The sequence below is a fragment of the Mixophyes fleayi genome, chromosome 5 (assembly GCF_038048845.1).
Source record: "Mixophyes fleayi isolate aMixFle1 chromosome 5, aMixFle1.hap1, whole genome shotgun sequence".
NCBI classification, from domain to species: domain Eukaryota; kingdom Metazoa; phylum Chordata; class Amphibia; order Anura; family Limnodynastidae; genus Mixophyes; species Mixophyes fleayi.
In genome coordinates, this window is record NC_134406.1 from 148,409,114 (window position 1) to 148,432,372 (window position 23,259).

At 37.9% G+C, this 23,259-nt stretch overlaps 1 protein-coding gene across 1 annotated transcript in view; it reads left to right on the forward strand.

Moving 5' to 3' along the window:
- Positions 1 to 8,060: 8,060 nt before the first annotated feature.
- ANKH (ANKH inorganic pyrophosphate transport regulator) overlaps positions 8,061 to 23,259 on the forward strand; it is an 82,639-nt gene continuing 67,440 nt past the window's right edge. Inside the window, exon 1 of the mRNA XM_075212923.1 lies at positions 8,061 to 8,558. Coding sequence (XP_075069024.1) covers positions 8,463 to 8,558 — 96 coding nt within the window. The 5' untranslated portion in view covers positions 8,061 to 8,462. The remainder of the gene's footprint in view (positions 8,559 to 23,259) is intronic.

A 23,259-nucleotide genomic window follows, 5' to 3' on the forward strand; every position in this document is an offset into this window, starting at 1 on the left:
GATATGTCTGTTGATGAATATGGGACTAGGTCCACTTTGTTCTAAGAGACAATACACTACTTTGAGATGCCCAAAGCTTGAATCGGGTGCTGCTGTGGGCACTTGAGCTTGACATGCCCTTACTGTACAGTGATTGAATACGCCCATTCCCCTTCCTGTTCCACCCATGAAATCACAGCCTGTAATAAGGGTCCTTTTCACTCAGATGATTTGGACGTTGCTACGTTTTCTGGCAAATGGTTCATTTCTAGGCACGTGCAGAGTGGTTTTACATGTATCTGCAATTATGTTCCTTAATGAATCAGGCCCGGGATGCTTCTGAGCTTGAGCCTAAAGGAGCAGAGGAAATAACATATAACTCTGCTCCAGCAGCCACCACTGCTCAGGTCAGCCACAGACAGATGCATCCTCAATCAGGACCCGGTGACAAAAATAAAAAAGCAAATCAACTTTTTTGGGGATTTGCTAAATAATAGATTTGATAAAAGGAACAAATGTCTGCCTTCATATTTTAACTACCCATAAAAAGTGTGTTTGAAAAAAAATTATTGTAACTTATTCTACCATGGTTTCAAAGTTCAGCCTAAACATGTATTTGTTAAAAACAGGTATTGTATTCACAATTTCTTCACTGGAATTGTGCACTTACAACTGAGGTATTTTTAGGTATCCCTCATCCTTTGGCCTTATATATATCCTGCAGTTTCTGATTGTTGCTGCTGCCTTTATAAAACTCTTCCTGGCAGCATACCAATGCTGGTGATAGTTCCTGTTTGAAATAGTTTGCCTTTGCATTGTGACCTGATTCTGTCTCTTTGTATTTGACCCAGCTTGTTTAAAGGATTCTTCCCCACTCATGATCTTTTGGCTTGTTAAACGGATCCGTACCTGTATATTTACCTGACCTGACCCCTGGCTTCTTTAAAAAATTCTTCAAATTCTCGTACTCGATTCCTACTGACTAGATATTCCTCATTTCTTGGGCTTATTTTGTTTGGTTATTTAGGATTTTTGCAGTCAGTTACCATTTATAATGACCTTTGCTATTCAAAATTGACTAAAATTTCTAGCTATTCATTTTTATTTGCAATTAATGCTAAATAGGAATATACTAATTAATTTAAGCAACAAAGTGTAACTGTGATGCCACCTAAAAGGCAAATGTCTGCTGTGGGGGTAACTGCACAGCAAGGACAGTAAAAACACGAAGAACGGAACGGGATAAAGCCTGACGACAAACTATGACTGATGACCAAAGAGAACGCCAACGGGATCGTCATCACCATGCAAATATGACTCCTCAGCAAATTGTCCGTCACAAAGAAAACAAGCGAAGAGTGAACAGAGCGGTAATATCACGTCAACGCTTAGTCAGTGTACAAGATGCCACGCCATTCTTGATGTTGGTAACTTTTTATGAAACAAATATTAATGATTATAACTGTGGTCCCATGAACAGTAATTGTGAACTTTGCCACGCTAAACATTCTCTGGCTGAGCAGCCATCTGACAAACTATTTAATCAATGCTGCCACAAGGGTATAGTCAAATTGGGTGCAAAAGGGTCCAACATGATCTAACTCCTAAATTTTTCAATCACTTTGACAGGCTTTTTACTAGTCTACATATAACTAAGCAAGAAGTAGCAACCAACAGTATTATAAGTGGACCAAAGCCAGCCTGACCAGAAAGCGAGGGATATTGCAAGAATCATTACCGTGAATTGTAACTTTTTAAGTTTGTTATAATAATGATTAGTTAATATTTATTCTAAGTGAAGAGTGTAGTTTAGTATTATTTTCAGGATAGTAGAAAGTAATTTAGTGTGATATGATTTATATATAGGTGTTAGACATAGTGATATTTAATAGTGAGTTAGATATTGTAGACTATTAGCAATAGATAGCATATCAAAATCATCTAGATACTATAACGTCAAAATTTACTAATATATCTATATTGAGTCGAATACTCAAAGTCATTAAAGTGCCCCTGTTGGTCATTAAATCCTTCCCCATACATACCCAGAAAATGAAGACATGGTGGAGGCACTACAGAAGTAGAAGTGATACACAGATAAAGACTTTATAGATACACCCCTCAGTTGTAGTAAGTGGGTGTGACAGTAAAAGTATGGGTGTGTACAGGGGCATTATGGGACTATAAAGGTGACATTCAGGACTATATAGCGGTGTCTTTACAGCACTAAATTATGAGCCTGTATGATACACACACACGCAAAATCATTTTATCTTTCGCTGTCAGGAGGAATAAAAAAATATTCAAAAGATAAGTCATGGCTATCCCTTATGTTGTCTTGTATTTTATTTTTTGAAAATGTGTTTATTTTTTTTAGGGATACAAAAAATAAAAGGAAAGGAAGGAAGGGGTGTACAGAGTCCAATCGGCACCAATGGCAATCTGATAATAAATATATTTCTATATAAACATCATTTTAGCATTATTCACAAAAAACATATATAAATCATAAACAATATAGTAAAGAGGAGAAATGAGGTCCGTTGGGTGAAGGTCCTAAGAGGTGAGGAGTAAAAGTAGGTAATTGGAGGAAATGAGAGAGGAGGGAGGAGGACAGGGGGCTGTTAGTAGAGGATAATAGGTAGATGGAAACCGGAAAGTGTATGAAGGAATTAGGAGCGTGGCTTCTTCTATAGGTCTGTTGTGAAATAGGAGGTCCAGGCGTTCCAGGTGGAGAAGAACTAGAGGGGACGTTTATGAATAACACTGGTGATATGTTCCATTTTATGTGTTTACCAGATTTTCGGAATGAGTGTTTGAATAGTGGGTGGGTCTGTCTTCTTTCAATTCAGGGCGATTAGGCATCTTGCCGCTACAAGAATGTCTTTTATTTTAATACTACTTTGCAGGACTATTTCATCTGGATCAATGACCCCAGTAATTGAACATAGTGTTTTGGTACCTAAGACAATTAAAAAAAAAAATCTTGCGCCCATCCCTATAGTCTATATACATAGACTGGGTGTGATTAGATCGTTTCTGCATAACAATGGATAATAGCAGGAATTCAGACGGGGCACAGTGATTCTAGGAAGGCATGGAAAAGCAGAGAAAGTTAATGGTGGCCAGGTGCACATTTCACACTGTAGGTACAGTTTCTCTAAAGCAGGAAACAAACTGATAAGAACGTAATGTTTCTATCTATTTTTAAAATAAGACAGGGAGTGTGATTTAGAAACATGGTACCCTGGGCCATATAACAAATATTACAATTAAAAAAGTAATGTAACAAAAGTAACATAAAAAAGGATACAAAAAAGTTAAATAAAAAACATATAACACTTTTACAGTTGCTCCATTTAATATTATTTGGGAGAGATTAATATTAAATGACAAATCTATGTTTCCCTATATTGGACCTTCTTATGACATTGTGCTTATTTTTTCTCCTTGCGTGATACAGCATCTATTTCACTACTATTTATTTGCTTATTGGGCAAATAATTGTATTATTCTCTGTTAGGACTGTTGGAAGAATCTACTGGAGATGATTTTTTTCAACAGTTCTATATTGATCAAAATCACCATAAACCACCAAAAAAGTGAGTTCATTGTTCGAACTCTTTTATCTGCCAAACATTATAGAGCAGTTGGGTCCTCGCATTGCCCCCTCAATAGTAGCAATGTAACTATCGCTATTTGAAGTGTGAGTGCCGGCATGTTCAACAGTTGGGATTGATAGCAGAGTTGCTGGAATAGCTCTATGTCACTTTTTCTGTAAGTCTCTATTTCCTACTTGTCTAAATTACACCAATTGGCATTCTTTTGTCACACTTACTCAAATCAGAAAGGCGGTCATCGCACCAATGACTACCACCGCTCCCTGCTTTAATCATTTAGCAGGTACAGCTCAAGTGTGCAGACATAACATTTTTTTCTTTGCCCCAATGGACTACAGCGGATTAGGTACAAAGAAAGAAAAAATATTTTAGTTCCCATTGGACTATGGCAGATCAGTAATGAAAAATGAAAAAGTTTTCAAAGAAACTAGCCCAGCCTATGTAAGGTTTTACCTGTGGCATGGGGACCCCACATCCTAGGACTCCCTGTTGTTGTGAAAACCAGCCTAGATTGTCTGCCACTGGACCTGGTTAAGGATTGAGAGGGGGCCCTCTGCCCAATTTATTTATTAGCATTTTCAATTAATTGCAATGACCCCTTAATTTCAATGGAGTCTCCAGTGTGTTTGCTACATGTAAAATCCACTTTGAAATGAATGAGCCACTGAATTGAATGGGGAAAGCACTATACAATAATGAGGGTCTCAAACCTGTGAAAACATTTTTAGGGGTTTACATAACTTTAGTGATTTTCCTTCATAGATGCCCCTTGTTCCAGATTCTGAAACTTGCAGTGATTTTCCAGAGTCTGGTGATTTTTTGAAAGGAAGAGGGTGGTAGGAAAACTGGTAATTTATAAGTTGATTTGCCATTAGAACATTTGGTGGTTAGCAAATTGTTCATTTAATCACTAAAATAAAACATTTATATTACTATTTATGTGAATCAACTTTTTCTTAGATCGCCCCTCTGTTAGCACTGAAACAGGATTTTTTCCTATACATTTGGCAATTTGGTAAATCTACTATATAAATGCCTAGTATATATATATATATATACAAGTTAACCCGTGCATGATACTCATGCATTCTAGTCAAATCAAGCTACTTAAGGTGTTAAAAAGGTTCTTGTCATGCATTTGGGCCATAGCCCAGGCCTCCTCAGGGGAAGAGCGTTACTTCCCGACGTAAGCGGCCTTTTTTAACGTGGTTTTGTCCACATGTCACCACCTCATCATTCTTCTCCATCACCTCATCCTTCATTTTCATCGCCACATCTATCCAGATGTCTATCCAGACACAGGGTTCTCTCTCAGCGGTCCTGAGTATCACACTCCTCTCACTCTGTCAGCCCTTTCTGAATTTTTTTTTCCACACACACTAAGAATTTAGTAGGTCAGTGTATAACTCCGCCTAGCTTGGTTTTATTTTTTCCACACACACACACACACACACAGACAGACTAACACACGCCACTAAGCATTTATATATATACAAGTTAACCCGTGCATGATACTCATGCATTCTAGTCAAATCAAGCTACTTAAGGTGTTAAAAAGATTCTTGTCATGCATTTGGGCCATAGCCCAGGCCTCAACCACCAACCACTCCCCACTGTCACCCCCGGCAACCACCAACCACTCCCAACTGTCACTTCTCCTTCAAGAAATATATATATATATTTTTTAAATCTTTAGAAACACTTTTAACAATTAACAAATTAAATTAACAAATTAAAAACATCTTAGTATACCAAATTTCAGCCCTTTCTGAATTTTTTTTTCCACACACACTAAGAATTTAGTAGGTCAGTGTATAACTCCGCCCAGCAGGTGGCGCTGCAGCTTGGTTTTATTTTTTCCACACACACACACACACAGACAGACAGACTAACACACGCCACTAAGCATTTATATTATAGATCTTTATATATATTTTGTAACAAACACAACCTTCTTGTAGCACTTCTGACACCTTCTTACATCACTTTTAGTACTTCTGGCGCTGATACCCCACACATATGAGACACAGACAGCTTCAAATCAAACGGTGCTTTATTGATTGCATCACAATAAAGAGCAATACTTAGTCCGAATGACACCAGTGAATACCACATTGTTTACACCTCCTGCCTAATGCTAAGCTAAACACAGTCCAGCTCTCTACTGACTGGCCAGCTCTCCCAGCATCAGTCACACACACAAAATGAACAACACAGTCTTTTAACCCCCACCCAAACACTGCAAACCAATCACAGACAATAAATCAATAACACGCATATGGTACATCTGTGTGTTTGTATGAGATGGGAAAGACTGTGTGGGAATTAACTCTGTATGCAGCTTTCCCTTGCAGACTTCCCGGGACCTCACCTGTCCCTATGCAGGAGAGCTGTGGGAAATAGGTCTCATTGCTACAATATTTACAACATTTTCATACAACTCCACTCCAATAACTGTGGATATATATATATATATATATATATATATATATATTATATATATATATATATATATATATTTTATAGTGGTTACAGGTTAAGTGCTGGTCGGCCACCTGTTCAGTCCTGGGATTGTAGGATATTGAAAAAGTGTGATTATACACCAGTCTGCAACTCCAGGTTAGATGCCGGGTGGGGTCTAGCAGCTAAGTAGAGACCAGCAGGTGGTAGGAATTGTGTGTCTCGCATGAGGAAGGACTAGAGAAGTTCAGCAGGCAGCTCAGTACAGAGGTCAGAGAAGCCTGAGAAGACAGCCAAGTGAGGGTCTGTGGAGCAGCTTGGGTGAGCAGATGGCCCAGGTTGAGGCCAGTGTTTGACCTGCAGAGAGACTGCAGGAAAGAGACTATTTGACATAGTAACTGGTTAGCTGGCTATAGAGGGTTCAAGAAGTGAGACAGTGCTCTGAATAGGGGATAGGAGTTTATTTTCTGATTCTTTATGCGGTCAATTAAAGCATTGATATGTTTGAGGTTTGCTGTCTGGAGACAGCTAATTGGCACCCAAACACCCAACACTGACTAAGGCTGCTACCAGAGCTAATTCCCTTCTCACAATCAGTCACCCGTTGCTTGCTTTCCCTTTCTACTGCACTCTGTTCACCCAAAAATGGTAATAATGTGGAAGCTTCCATAAGGGTATGGCTGGAACTCCTACCTATAACTACAACATTCTCAACCCAGTTGGAATCAGACATGAAAATATAAGAGATAGGCAACATCTAAACATAGCCCAGTCAAAACCCTTTGGGTTGGTCCAAGTGGTAGGCTCATGTCACTTTATGAATATGCAATAATTTCAAAAGTTTGGTTACAAGGTTTACAATACTAGAAGCACACACAAAACTGGTTAAGAGCAATAGACAATACTTACACATCCAGGGCCTGATCCATTAAGGAACGCAAATGGCAATATGTGCTGTATTTTGCGCAAAATCAATCTAAGCATGACCAGAACCATACGCCAGTAATCGCAGCAACATCTAATACAGTAAGGGTGTGCCAAGATCAAGCGCATAAAGAAACGTCTAATCTAAGCTTTGGGCAATTTAAGGGTACGCATTTTTCTGTTGCATCACTTGCACTAGCTACAGGTCAGCTGCTACTAGTGATGACAGTCAAGTATGCGTGCTAGAACATCTGTCTGCATTCAGGAGCAACTGTAAAAATGCAATTTAAGTACAGGAGACATTAATAACATCCTATTCAATTTATTTTATGGGGTGGGCTTTTATTATGTTTGTCACTAATAAATATATTATTAACAGGTGATATTGATTGAATTTTTTTTCTATGCATTCTTTTGGGACTTTATTTTCTACATATGTACATATGTATCCTGCAGTGTGTTGTCTGTCCAAAGAGAGCGTGCCTATACCCATATTCAACAAGACACATATTTTCAGATCTGCTCCTTGTTGAATACAGATACCCACATGCCCCATAAACGCATGTTTTTAAAAAACGCAATTTACGTTCATTCTGCGTGCCTTAATGAATCGGGCCCACACTATTTAAATGTCTACCTATAAAAGTTATTAAACTGTTTTTTACTAAATACACGTACATGATGGGGCTATCTAACAATGATAAACAATGTAACAGTCCAGTAGACTCTCCCTCCCCCCTTTAATCTGTACCACACTGAAGAATGAGTCACTAGAAGCTGCGACAGTCTCTCTAATCACCACTCATAGTCTAGCCGATCTCAGTGTATGCCCCTACCCTGATCTTGCGTCATGAGAATTTTCCCATGTGCACTGTGCTGGAGAGCAGCGGGAAATACGCACTGTGCTCTCTCTACACTGAGCACTTGCTTCCTTTGCATGGAGAAAAGACATGCACTGAGAAAGGATAGCCTGGGAGGATGGTGCATGACATATTTAGTTGTTGTACACACATGTGGCCGCATGGTGTCCTCTCCGAGCAGATGATCACTCGCGCTGTCCTCCCCCTTTCGTTGTCATGCTCTGATAAAGGGGGAGGAGAAGAGCACAGTCATACACACATGACTAGTGACCTCCAGATTATGCATAAACCCAGCATAGACTTGATCTCACATCCCGCAAACATCGTATTTATTTTACACACTATTTCCAGCTCTGATTTTTTCTTCCTATTCTTCACTTTCTGGTGATGGAAAATCCGTCAGCAGATCTTTGTGCCGTGCCTCCTCCTCCTGGCTGCAGATCATTGCTGTGTGGGAGGGCAGGGATGGTGCTGATCTTTTGCATTTCTTGCTAGACATCCACATGCGGACCGTTATCCTTCTGCAGGTTGGCAGCCACTCGGGGTTTGCTTTGCATTGTGCTCCTGGGCTTAGTGCTGTATCAGATGTGTATGTGCACTCCAGTATACCAGAGGTATCATGGTGAAATTGCCAGCGCTCACTCCTTACTGGCCCCTCATCCGCTTCTTGGTTCCATTGGGGATCACCAATATAGCCATCGACTTCGGGGAGCAGGTGAGCCGTGTGCAGCTGCTATTATTATTATTATTATTATTATTATTATTATTATTATTATTATTATTTATTATTTTTTAAACTGGCAGTTCGTACAAAAACAAACATTACATATACTGTGTGTGTGTATATTATATGTGTATATACAATAATGTTTTTTTTATACAGATATCTAAATATTATCATATATAAAAGAAACCACTGTTACTGAATTAAATAAAGCACACGTATTGTACAATGAGGTAGCTATGTAGTCCTTGAACATTTTACTACTGTTGTATTGGTGTAGAAGCTGTATTGGATCATGTAACTATGAAATGGTTTTACTGTTATTCCTTTATAACCAAATTATTGTTCAGTTGAATTAAATATAAATTGGTGTTTCCCTGGGTGCAGAGGAACAGGGATGGAGGTCAGTGGCTTGGATACAGGTGCCTCTGTATATGTTTACAGCAGGGGATGCTGTGAGTGTGTGCTGTTAGAAAGGTGAAGGGAGCTGGTATTCAGAAACAGAGGGCGCACCTCCTCCAGTGTGTATTCATATGCATCAGTTTCAAACACAAATCCTTCATAGGTATGAGAGACATGCACATAGTTTATACAGTAAGAGCTAACAGGCATTTGCCAGTTATGTGGCCTTCCACCTTATCTCATATTCCCCAATGTTCCAAGCCCTTGACAGAGACTGAGGAGTATATAATCTCCCCTGCACAGTCATTAGGAATGTACTCTGCCCTGACTGATTATGCAGTTTAGTAGTCAACCTTTCCCTCTTGCCGCAAAAATGTCAGCATGAACTTTTGGACCAAAAAAAAATATAATGAATGTGACTTTTGCTTGCAGTTTTCATTTATGAAAAGAGTTTGCAATATATCAGCACTTTGGTGATTATCTGATATAATTGTAAATATGATAGACCTACAAAAGACTCATTTCTTGTAGACATGTTAATATGTATACATTATTTCTCCCAGACAAGGGTGAATAGTGAATGTGTATTCAATTTATCATATTGCATTATTTCTGGATCGCTGTGATTTGATGTTGTGTGCTTAATATCACAATTCTCAGTCTGCCTTCTAAATGTTTTGGCCCCTAATGCATGTGTGTGTTTTATATATAGGCACAAGTAGTACACAGCATTGCTAAAAGTAGAATGATATAATTAGAATAACATTAGGAGGGCCAACATGTACAAATTGTTTATAGTATTCTAACATGTGTTAATTGTACACAAATAAATGGGCGCACATATGACATACACAAATGCAGAGACATGACAGTTTAATGGGTAACAGCAGCGATAGAGCTTAATAGATTAATTCTAAGACCCCACATTTTAAAATGATAGTCTCAATTATATCCCCAAACACATATACATATATGTATTACCAAATCCATGCCCACATATGTTATACAGACTTGCTAGTGTGTTCATTTGTTGCTCTAATAGAAAAAGGCATATCTTTGTATCTGATCTGAAACATTGCTTTACCTTTTGATGATAGTGACACATAAGACCCTAAAACAGAGTCACTCAGGTCAAATAACCAACAGGTTTGCCACAGTATTAGAGGTGAAAATATTTTGAACTGCTGTCATAATAGTTATTTACACATTTAAGCTAAATACCATGCCCCTACACTTTTGCAGTTTATGGGACTGATTCATTAAGGAAAGGAAAGTAAAAAAGGAGTAACTTTGCACCTTGACAAAACCATGTTGCATTGGAGGGGGAGGTACATTTAAAATGTGGGGAAAGAATTATAATTGGGGTAGGGTGTGTCCTAGAGCCACTATAAATTTCAGTGTAAAAATAAAGCTATAAAGTATTTAACTTATGTGCAAAATAAAAAACTAATTTGCACCTTTTGAGTTGTAACATGGTTTGTCCAAGCGAAAATGTATTGTTTTTTTTGCCTTACTTTCCTTAATGAATCAGGCCGCTTATGTCTCTTCATTTTCCTTCTGGAACTGCAGTAAGAATGGGAAGGACTTTCATGTGTATGTGATAGGCAGTTTTCTATGGTACCCCTAATTATGGCTCTCATGTGTCCCAATTACCTTCCCCAGGACAGTCCCCAAATCTTTGAAATGCTTATTTTTTTCATTATTGAAAAGCACCAAGGGACTCAAATTTATTTCATAATTGGAGATACACTCTTGGTGCTGTTTTACTTTATTTGGAAGTACATAATGGATTTTGTAGCGCATTCAAATATTCAGCTCAGTATTACATAGCTTTTGACATATATTAATGTCAAATAGTGGTTTTAGTAGCTCTTTAAAAATATAACTTTTGATGATTGAGTCTCGTATTTGTATTCTGTGTCCACCTACTGAAAGGGATGTGTTGGATCCTTTGAGACAACTTTAGATAAGAACGATTTTGTTTAGCAGTTTCAAATTGCTCAAAATCGCCATAATAAAATACTGTATTAATTTGCCATACTCTTGACTAAAAGTTAACAATTTTGCTCTCAAGTCAAGTGAATTGTAGCGATTTTGAACGCTTTGAAACTGGCAATTTAACTAGAGTTGTTTTAAGAATCTCTCCGGTTTTCTCATTCATTTCAATGGTCCATGCATTTTTTTGGGCTTTTCAGTGTGTTCTTTACATGTAGAAAACCTATTGAAATTAAAGGGCTATTAAAATTAATGAATGAGAAGCTCTGATAATGAAATAATAAAAACTCCTCCATCACCTGACAAGGGCAGGCTTGACCACTCCCACTGTAACAGAGAAACCTGAAGTGTGGAAGTGTGGGGACACCCCTCTTCTAGTGGGAAGCAGCCCTAGCCCATTCAGCATGCAACTGGAGCATTTAAGGATGGGCAGCATAAAAATAGTGAGTAGACCACCCATCCTAAAGCCAACCAACTCCATACTGAATATCACTGGGGTTTGTCTCAACCTTGCTGTCCTGATGACTGTCAAAGTAATAGTAATTGTAAAAAATAGGTTCTACTGAAGGGACAAATTTCTCACCCTAATGGTCCCAGCCAGTATGCAACTATATGTCTCAGCATTCCCCCGGCTGCCAGTGTCTGTTGTGGAACATGGCAGCCATTAAATGTTTGTGCATACTTTTGCTTGTGGTGCTACAAGCACCAGCATTCCCTTGGCCACCGAGGGTTATTTTGGAACAATTCGTTCCACAATAGCTGTGATAGCAGAAAAATAAAATGGTACCTACATATTTAAAATCTATTTTATTGAAATAAACACACAGTAAAACCCTCTTTCATCATTTTGAAAACACTTTAAAATCTTCTTTGTTGAAGTAGTCTAATACCACGTACACACTGACCTAAAAATCCGGGATATTGCCAGGGTGAGCCCCGACGACCCGGGTCGTGGCTTAGTGGTCAGGGGTCCCTGCATCTACTTAGGTCTGATGACCTGGGAATTAGACCTGGAATTTTTGCAGGGTTATTCCATGGTCCGTCCCAGGTAGCTGCCAGTGTGAATGGTGCGATCTGGGTTTTTAAGCTCAGGTCTCACAGAAAGGAGCTGATTGTCATCTTTGTCAGCCAATCAAAGCTCCTCTTGTGATAATTCACACTTATTGCCAGAGCAGACGCGGGTTCAGTATGAATGGGGGGGTGTGGATGGGGTCTGATGAGCTTGGATGCGGCAATATGAGCGTGGTATCATAATAGTCTTCAGCCACAATGTAATCTTATTGGAAATGAAATCAAAAAATAACTGCTCCTAACGGAATGTCCATTGGAATTGATGGGGAATCTGACTCAATTCACTGGTTTTTAGGCAATCTTAAGTGTCTGAAACCAGTGATATTATTTTTGGAGATTAGGGGGCATATATACTAAACTGCGGGTTTGAAAAAGTGGAGATGTTGCCTATAGCAACCAATCAGATTCTTGCTGTCATTTTGTAGACTGTACTAAACAAATGACAGCTAGAATTTCAAACCCGCAGTTAGTAAATCTAGTCAATCAGAACCTGTCACAAGATATGGCACAAAGCTTTCAACTGAAAACATTGTTCCCTGTCACACAAGTGTTTCAGCTATCAAAAATGTTGCATACAATGATTTCACACCTGGAAGTATAATTCCAGCAGAAAATGAAAATTTCAGTTATGGATAGACTGTCCTTAAGTAAACCCCAATCCCCAAAGCTTAGTTATCTAGGGTCTGGCATTCAGGCTCTCTAGTGGATCACTTGACATCCAGTGTACACCCTTGGCTGCTCTGCCTCCTCCTGCACTCTCGTAATTTTGGGTACTTTTATCCTTTAAGTGCACTGAAGAGCTGATGTGCAACTGGGATACAGCATTTCCCAGTGTGTTTTATTTGGCTGGAAGACAGTGGTGTTCAGAAAAAGCTAGTGTTGCTAGCCTTAGTGTAACCAAGGAACAGAACTGAATTAAAATATAAAAAAATCAAAGCACCAAGTACGTGTCCAATCAGCGTGAAAACTAAAGATAAGGGCTAAAGATAATAAGAGAAGGAGAACTGAAAAGCTGAAATATAATTACCAGAGTGGACCAGTAATGATACAATATGACTGTGGTTAAGCACCTGGTAACAGATAGGTAGGAAAAAAGGTTGAAAAAAAAAGTAATTATAAGGATTGGAACAGCTAGTATAGTGGCTATTTTCACTTGTATATATTTATAAAAAACAACAACATTCTGGTGTCAGAAACAGATATTTATGTATTTATTTAGCACAATTATCCATCCACATTGGCCAGCTAAGTTCATTGTCCATTGAAATACACTATCCCTACCACATACACTGCCAGGGGATTGTGATCCTTATTTAGTAAACTTTTTATATAACCCTTTCAAATGTGAACCAGACATGCTACAAGGGTTATTATTAAGTCTTTACACAATTTATGGTTCTGAGGTATGTGTTTTTATACAGCACCTCCACTTCCACTCTCTAAAGTAGAATCACTAGATGGGCTTGTATTGTATTAGGTTTATATATGCTCTATGATAACCAAATAAAAAATATTTAATTATTTTCTTTCCCCTCACATTAACCCTTGTATTAATCTTATCTGTATTCAGATCAGCTTGACTGATTTGACAGTATGTAGAAGCTTGCCAAAAGTAAAATATAATTAGGAAGATAATTATCTTTGATTTTAATTATGTAGGGTTTTTTTTTCTGCACAGCTGTTGATATTGCAGTCAGAAATTTGTTTAAGAAGTATACATATTCACGTAATTAAAAATCTATGTAGTATTTCATTTTAGTTGGTGGAAACTGATGCAGAGTTAGTCACATAATGGGTGTAAATTGCTGTTAAAAAACACATGCAAAGATAGTATATTTCCGCACATATGCAGAGCTGTGCATATCTCGAGCTTATGCCAAGTCATCATCATTAACGTGTATTTTCACCTTTGCATTGGCAAAAGTGTTTGTGAAGGTCTGTATGAGCCGCATTTACGGTGAATACACCATTACTGTACCCGAACTTCGTTTTCATGCACCTTCCCTTTCCCATTTCGCATCTCCAGACATAAGAAGGCTCAAGATACACTATGCAAATCAGAGTACGTCCAACTCTACATGGCCAAACAGTCTAAAAGAGGCCCACGACTGACTATTGTTGGCGTTCAAAGAATGGTCAAGGTCAGACAGGATCACCAGTTTATTCGGACATCTAGTGTCTGCACACAGTGGTAGATCATTGTCATTGTCAGACCAGATTTCTTTAGGCAACCATGAATGACATGTCACTGATCGTTATCAAGTGTTTGTTTTGATATCTGGTGTTTTGTGGATGCACAGATGCAACAATTTAGGGCTGATTAGGTTTACAACTACCAAATGGACAACTTTAATCAGTCACTACAGTAAAATACTAAATATTCTTGGTGAGTATAACTGCCAGCCAGCTTCTGGTACTTTGAAGCATGGACAAATATCACTTTTTAATTAATCCCTTCAGTTTCCTCTATTATTAACTTGCATTTAAAGCTCACTTGCAGTTCTCTTTAATCAAAGATCTTGTTAAGTAGACTGTTGCATGTAAGTTGAAACCATGGCTCTATAACCAGACACCTGTTGGCAGAGCACAGTGTGTGTTCAGTGACTGATCCCTATTCACTCATGCATACTACTGGAGAAGCACTCTCACACAGCATAACAAACTCTCTTCTGGTATGATAGCAAGAATTCAGCAGGCTTTTGTTTTTACGAATATATTACAGATTTCATTTTCAGGGATGAATAACTTTAGCTAGCAGCATGCAGCACGTGTGTGTGTACTTATCACACGGATATTTACCAAAGTGAACCATAGTATATAAGCAACAAAAGAAGAAGAAGCTATACCTCATTCAGCACTCAAAAGCATGCAGTCCAATTATCCTAAAAGAAGTTCAACTACACTTAGAAACAAAGCCTGTGTACAAAAATAAGGATAATTTAATAGCGCTTTCCTGGTATAAACATATATGAAACACAATTAAATCTCAAAAAATTAAATAAATGTGAAAAGGTCTAACTATACAATACTTAAATCAAAGTAAAGTCCCAATATGGATGAAAAATCCATCCGATTGTGACTTTAAGTTAACTTTTAGGAGGCTTAACTTTATATGTCCATTAGACTTGATGCAAGCTTGTGAGTTGATGATGATGGGTGCATTTTTGAGGTTACCCTATGTTAAGATACTTGCTACTCAAAATACAACAACAGAAAAGTAAGGGTACAGAAACATTTTTTTGCATCTATTCAAAAGTCTCCATTTGACATTCAACTCTCCAAAGCATTTTTATAGCAATGTATTCTTCTGGGAGGGTAGAAACATTTCAAAACACAGGTTGAGAAATAAAAGTATTTATAAAACTATAACAAAACACAATAAAAGTTTACAAATAGCTTTAAAGAGCAGTGTGCTTTTTGTTCAAATATTTTCTAAAAAACGCAGGTAGGAAGAAAAAAAAGCTATGTTGATGTAGCCTGAATGACTTTTCAATCTAATCCATTATACAGTTTGCACTGAGAACCAAAAATTTCTACTTAAAATAAACAAACTAAGAAATAATGTCTCTCTATAAAAGCATTACTGTTTAAAAAAAAGGTAGTGTATTTCCGCACATATACAGAGGAGTGTAAATCTTGAGTTGCTCTTAGTTGAACTGAGTTGACAAAAATCCTTGAAATTTTGTGCTGTTTAAAAATTGTGTATTTGACCTGTGTGAAATTACAATTGATGTTAACAAAAAAAGGATAATTAGGAAGTTAAACTTTCTAAAAATGTAAAGACTGTGGTCAGCATCGTTTAGATCTAAATATTGGAATATTTTAGAGCTGTAATTTATAATTACCCAAAACATCTGTAAAACAATATCTTCTCAGAAGAGTAAGATGCAGACTAAGCTAATTTTCCCAAGGAGGCAAAAATAATTACATGACCTGTTGAGGATTAAGCACATGTACATGTTTAGTCAGCTATTTTTTGATATGTGACACCTCTCCATACTTCTATGGGTACATGAACTCTTCAAAGAGGTGTGCATTATAGAAAAGCTATTATTGTGTGTCATTAAAGGTGATGGCCGAACTGTAGTGTATTCTTCTTCCCCACCCTTCCTATTACTAGCAGATGGGCAGTGGGAAACATGCCTTTAGTCATATATAGCCCCTTCTGAACACCAGCCCCCAGGACATCAGCACTGGATCTTTATTCAACCATCCGAAGGATTCCTCCTAGGTTTATAGGTGTACTGGAAAAATTGATGGCGGTGATTTTGTGGAGGGACTTGTTTTGCTCTGTTATTCATAAATAGTGGGAGATTGTGCGAAAAAAACCTTGAAAGATGGAAATGTGTTTCATTGTAGCAAGTTTAGTCTAGTGGTTGTAGCTGAAATATAAATTGTAGATGAGATTGTTCTACAGAGACGTTATATTGCAAAAACAATACTATGATTGTGTGCATTACATCAAGGCCCATTGCAGTTGTGTGTCGCAATCAGGTTTTACCTGAGGACTCATTAAACAATATATTTGGTGAGGAATCCTACTAGACTTTGCTCCTTTAGACCATAAAGGAAGGATTTCATGTTGACTTGAAAATATACAGGTATTTCATGTTGTGGTTTATGTGCATTTTAAGAAGTAACTAGTATTAGTGCTGCTATTTTCTTTTTCCATTTTACTTATCCACAGATAATCAATTATCTGACCACTTCCATTTGTATGACACCAATCCTTATGAAAATGCTATATAGCAATTTGTCTCAAGATTGACAGCATGCTACAGTTAAAATGTATAGTGTCAGTAAGAGATTTAAAACTACAATATTGAATATAGCTGACTTAAACAATGACAGAGTTAGGCTAGGTACACACTAGTGCGTTTTCGTCCAATAATCGGGCAAATCAGCCGACATACTACCGTTTGGTCGGAAGTCGGGTTAGTGTGTATAGTGACACAATGGTCGAAAGTCGTTCCATAGTGTTGATTGTCGGCTCATTTGGTTGGCCGTACTGTTTAATATTTTCCGACCAATCATGCGATCATGTAGTGTGTATGCACTCATGATCTCCATAGAGTTTAGAGAGTCGTGTTCTTTTCAGCCGATGCTAGCAATGAATGTCCCGGTGAATAAACGTAGAAAGCGCTGTAGAAAGAATAGTTCATTTGTTCGGTCTGAGACAGAATGTTTAATTTCAGAGTCACAGAAGCTAATGAAATTCGTTAGGAAATGTGGATAGCTATAACAAAGTGGTTTTAATCAGTGTGACAATGTGACGATAATGAATGAATGAATATTGTGCTGTCATTCTCTGAAGACTAGAGGACCAGATGAAGAGCACAGATCTGAAGGTAAATTGTGTCAGTGTGTATGGATGAATTGTCAGACTGATCTGACTTTCAATCGTAGGTACAATCGTTTGAGATAACTCGTCGGTCGAAAAAAAAAATTTCAGTGTGTCCCTAGCCTTAGTAAATGACTTCCTGCTTTTTAAAAGGATTGTTTACTTTTGGACAACCACCCCAACTTAATATATTCCCACCTTACACCAATACACCCTCCCCTAAGATGAAGCCAGGAGTCAGATCTTGCCATGAGCTCACATCGCTGGAGGATTCTTTCTGTGTCTCTAATACATGGCGTGATCTCATACTTGCTGGAGGGGAGGTGAAAGGGGCAAGTGCGGGGGCATGGTAAAATGATTTGCATCATCACTGCCTTGTCCACTGCTGTGCAATGATGTGATTTGTTTCAATTGCAGCAGGGATGGGACCAAGATAACGCAAATTTGCATAGTGTGGGCGACCCTCCCGGGATTCCAGGAGGACTCCTCAAATTTTGTGAGTTTCTCAGACATTCTGGGTGAAAGGCTAGTATGTATAAGCTGCAGTGCTGTACTTGTTCTGGGATTTGCTAAATGGGGGCAGGTTTTTAATAAGGATGGTTGTGCACTTTCAAATTCAAATTCACTCTGCATGAACATAATAATTATTAAGATTTACTTGATATCATTGCATTCATGAGTTAGACAAATGTTTCTTTTGTTGATTTCATGTCATTGACATTAGGGTAGCATATATAAAAAAAAATCCATTTTCAACTAATTTACCTAGTTACATGTTTTATTCTAAGGACTTTATTAAAATAAGATATACATTGCAATAACATTTTTTAAGAGCAATAAATAATATTGTAGTAGTAAGCATAATAATAGCAATAATAGTATTATTAATAAAAGCATATCATCATAAAACCAATAATGTTAAATACAATAATACAGTAAATCATAAAATCATAAAAAAGTAAACAAGTTAACATTATGTTGCACATTTGTACACACCTGCCAGGATTAGCCTCTATAATAGCCCTGGTGATTTCTGCATGTTAAAAAATAAATGAACATATTACTTAAAACAATTATCAAACAATAGGTTATATCGATAACTTTATGATTCAATAGTAAAATATTTTAACTTTCAAGATAGTGCTTTTAATACAGTTAATATGTATATAACAAATCATTTGCTGTTCTGTTTCAAGCTCAGTTAAAATTACCATAAAAAACAAATCAAAAGCCTACAGACATTGTGGCAGGGGAGCTGCTTTTCTCTAAATCTCTTTGGTATATGGGCAATTGCACACTAAATACGTACTTGTTTTCTCCAACTGGTAAGCTTATATATAAGCCCATCAGGTTTTGTCTTTAATAAAACTGCCATTTGAAGAAATTGTCTTGAAAGCACAGGGAATTAGCGCTTCTACAGAATCGCTGCATAGTAAATATGCCCCTAAATCCTGCGGTTTGGATCTGAAAACCGCTTCTGATATGTGACAGTGTGCAAACTGCACACAAAAACACTGGTTAGTAAATCTCCCCCTAAACATTTTTTTCTGTGTTTAATTTTTGCTCTAATTGTATGTTAACTTATAATTTTGCCACTATTGTTTTTGTGAGGACAAGTACCAGCAATAAGGCAGCAGACAGAGAGCAAACCAAGCAGCCCATTAGTAAATATCCCCCATGTTCAGTTGAAAGTTTGTTTAAGTAACAGCTCTATGTGTTTCTTTATCCCTTTTCCATATGCCACATGACTTGCTGATTTAGGCTCCATACATTTTCTTATATTGGGTGCAGTAGTGTTTGTTATCTCTTCAATATACTCCTATATAACTCCCTCTGTTGCTACATGACAGCAAGACAAGACAAGAAACTAGTTTATTATCTGGTTTCTTATCTCTCTATATAAAAACCTGTGCTTTCTCCTCTAAACCATGCATTATTAATGTACCCATGATTGCTTGTTTGGATTTTTGGGGATATTTTATGCTGATTGAATCACACCAAACAGTGTGTTGTGTCTTAATGATTCAGGATGTTTGGTTTTCTTATTATCACAGGATACACAGCGTTTCATAGGCAATCAGACACAAATAAATATATATATATTTAAAAAAAAAAAAATACAATCATGCGTTCCCCACAAAAAAATCAGCAATAGTGCTGCCAGCATAGACTGATATTGGCAAAATTGGGGGGACAGGAAGCGTGGGGTGTTTCCGCCAATACCAGCTTTAGGTTATGCCAGCTCAGGCTGGTCCCCAGTGCCATAGTGACAACTAGTCCTAGGCCTCTTTTACTACGAGGCTGAATTCCCTAAGGATTGGGGCCTGAAAAAACATGCACTCCTCTGGTGGGTGTGGGGTAATTAGTAAAAAATAGATGTCAATAATAATATTGTATGTGGCACACTATATCTCCAAGCATACCTAGTTGCTTTTAAGTGTAATGGAGTTATTGGCAGTAGTAATGCCAGTAGTATTTGGGGCAAAAACAAACTGGTGCAGATTTGACAACCCTGGAAGATCCACTGAAAATCACCACAGTGTACTCTCAGTCACATGCTTTTTTAAAAAAACAAGTTAATTCTACTACCTTATTAATTGTGCCCATCCTTCTCTCTCCATTTATACCCCAGAGACCCCTATACCGGTTCTTCCGAGAAGTGTAAAAGCATATAAGAAAGACAGCCTGGGACATATACCTGTCATTCACCACTTGCCCAGTACTTCTGTCACTATATTAAATGAAGTCTCAGACTTCTATTTGCATTACTTAATTGACATTTCCATTTGGATAACTGCAGGATAGAAAATTCAAATGTAATAAGTGGAAAACATTTAGTTATATTTTATAATGAAAATGTGACTTTCACATTTATTAGTAGCTGTCCAGATAATATTCTCTCTTGTATATACTTCCTTACACTATTATATTTAGTACAAATAGGGTAAAGCAACTTTAGCATTTACTACTAACACTGTCGAGCCGCATCTATATGCCCTCTCTGGGCCTAAATCATTAAGGAACGCATATTGAGTGCATTGTGTGCTTGTTTTAAACTGCACATAACTCTGCTCTGCATACTCCCGAAGTCAGCAAGGAAGGGATCTGAAGATACTTGTGGTGTTGACTACAGGTGTAGGTTTACTCTGCCCTACAAGACCAGGCACTGCAGGATACGTACAATACCTATGTGGAATATAAAATCTCAAGAGAACGCACATTAAAAATTATTAAGCAATTAATGTTACCTGTCAATAATATAGTAATTTAAGATTATAAATGGAAATTTTGTAATACAGTTTTACAGTTGCGCCTGACTGCAAACACATGTTTGCCCATACATATTCAGCCATCAGCACTAATATTGGAACCTAAACTAGCCCGCCATTTGGTGCAAGAGATACGGCAGAAAACCAGCGTACTTCTGTGTGCGCCTGAGTTTGGCTTGGATGTGGCTGCACGGGAAAACACTTATTGTATAAGGCATACATGAATCTGCCTATTTCTCACCCCATTCATTCCCTTAAATCGTAGACCTTAGTAAGTATCGTGTGTGCTGAAATCTGACTTGGACGTGGCTGCGTTCTGTTGCATATCTTCTGGTTCTGAGTAGGCGCAGCGTGATTTTTGCAGACGAAACACGCAATACCTGCATATACGTTCCTTTATGACTCGGGCCCTCTATGGTATCATGGGGCGCAATTATATACACATGTACGCCTGACATATATCTGGCACATATGCCACTGTTTTACAGCTGGACACAACTTGAACATATGTATGTAAATACGCTTTTTCTTCTGTGTAACTTTTCTTATGTATGTTAAGTCTAAGTAAGCAACCCATACAGTCTAGATGCAAACATGCAAATTGATGTCAAAGTACTACCTACCTAAGGCCACCTACCCCTTTTTAAAGGTCTCTCATTGAAAGAGATAATTGACACACTCATTGTAATTAAACAGGTCAGAAGTGAGGTGCAAAATGTTCTGTGCATCATTCATGTGTCTGCTCTATTAGTTTTAAAGGGCAAGTAGAGTCACTTTTAGACATTTAAATATGTTGAAGACTGTTTATTACTGAGCTGGATTAAATACTTGAAATAAAAGACTTGCAGACTTGCTTTACATTACAAAGCTTTCCAGTGTGCCCATTTGTGGAGTAGGCATATGCTATGCTCTGTGTTGCTAGGTAGCATTGGCATAGACACTAAGATTACTAGCATTGATGTGAGTGGCACAAAATAACAGAAGGAAAATACTAGCATTGCAGGCTTGCGGCAAGTACCAGCAGTGTCAGGCAGGGGAAAGCAGAAATGCCAAGTCACACAGCCCAATGTGACATATGTTTTGGGTTTGTGTCTTATGGTCTCACAGCGACCGGAAATCATCACAATATGATCTCCAGTGACTTATTTTTTAGTTGGTTGACAAGCCAAGTCTCATGATCCACCCGCAATACCTCCTAATGTCCTAATGCTTCCCATGTTCTACTTCTACATAACATCCATATGAGGTTCTCAGAGTGGCATATAGGTAGAGGACAGGAAAAAAAGGAAACCCCAATATAAACTCACTTCATAGAGCATTGGACCAAAGCATGTGGTCTGTATGCACCGTGGCGTGGAGCTACCCAATGTCTGGAGTTGTGCAGGAGGATACTGCACCATTCTTCCACAAAAAAAAATTCAACTGGTGTCGGGTTGATGGTGGGGGAAAAAAGCTGTGTTAGGCGTTGTTCCAGGATATTATGCAAATGCTCCACTGGGTTGAGATCTGGTGACTGAGAAGGCCATGACTTATAGATAACTTCAGTGGCATGCTCAGAAAACAATAGGGCGAACATTTGTGATTGTCATTCTGAGAGGCACCCATTTCTCACTACCATTAAGTAGGGATTAGAAGTGACATTGTCTTCTAAGGGAATGACTGCACTCAAATCCTGCCAAGAAAATGTGCCCAACAACATTTCAGAACCATATCAACATTTCACTGTTGGAAACAAGCCATCAGGGCTGTAGAGTTCTTTAGGTTGGCTCCACTTGTACACTTGTCTGTTTGAACATTGAAAGATATATCTAGTTGTGTTACCTTCCTCCAGTCTTCAGTAGTCCATCGGCTGAACTGAATTGTCAAAAAAAAAATAATAGCATTGTCATTTGCAACTCAGCTAAGGTATCCTGTTCACCGCAGATTGAAATTAGCAAATAATTGATCTGCAGTTGATTGCCTGCTTTGCCTTGTACTTGCCCCAACAAACACTCCTCTTTCAAAGTAATTGAGGTCTCCTCTTGCAGTTACGCTAGCCATAATTATAGGCAGCTGGGGCAGTCCAGCATTTATATACAGGACCATGCTGGGATGTGAGTTGCTTAATTAACAAATGAGCCACACCTTTGTGGAAGCCTTTCCTTTCAATATGCTTGGTGTCTCTCATTTACCCAGGTGCTTTTATTTTGTGTTATATTATGGAACATTAAAGGGAAAATTTACTAAAGTGTGTTTTTTAAAAAGCTTGTGGTTTTTTGTGCAGCTTGTTTATTGTGCAATTTACTAATGGAAAAACTGCACATCAAAGCTCATCAATCAAATCTGCCAGGTCAAAAACTGCAACCCCGATTTTTCGACCTGGCTGTTATACAAATCATCTCATTACTAAGTGGTGGTTTGTCAAACCACATGGCAAATCGTCACCTATTAGTAAAAAAAATGAAAGTACAAAAAGACGTTCATACAAACTAGATAGCTCAAACTGCATACTGTTGCCCCCATAGTAAAATGTCAAAATAGCGCTGTCCCTATTAGTATGGAAATAAGTCCTGTAGAAACGAATAGTAGTGCTCCCTGTCCTATATAAATAAATGGAAGTGCTCCCAATCCTATT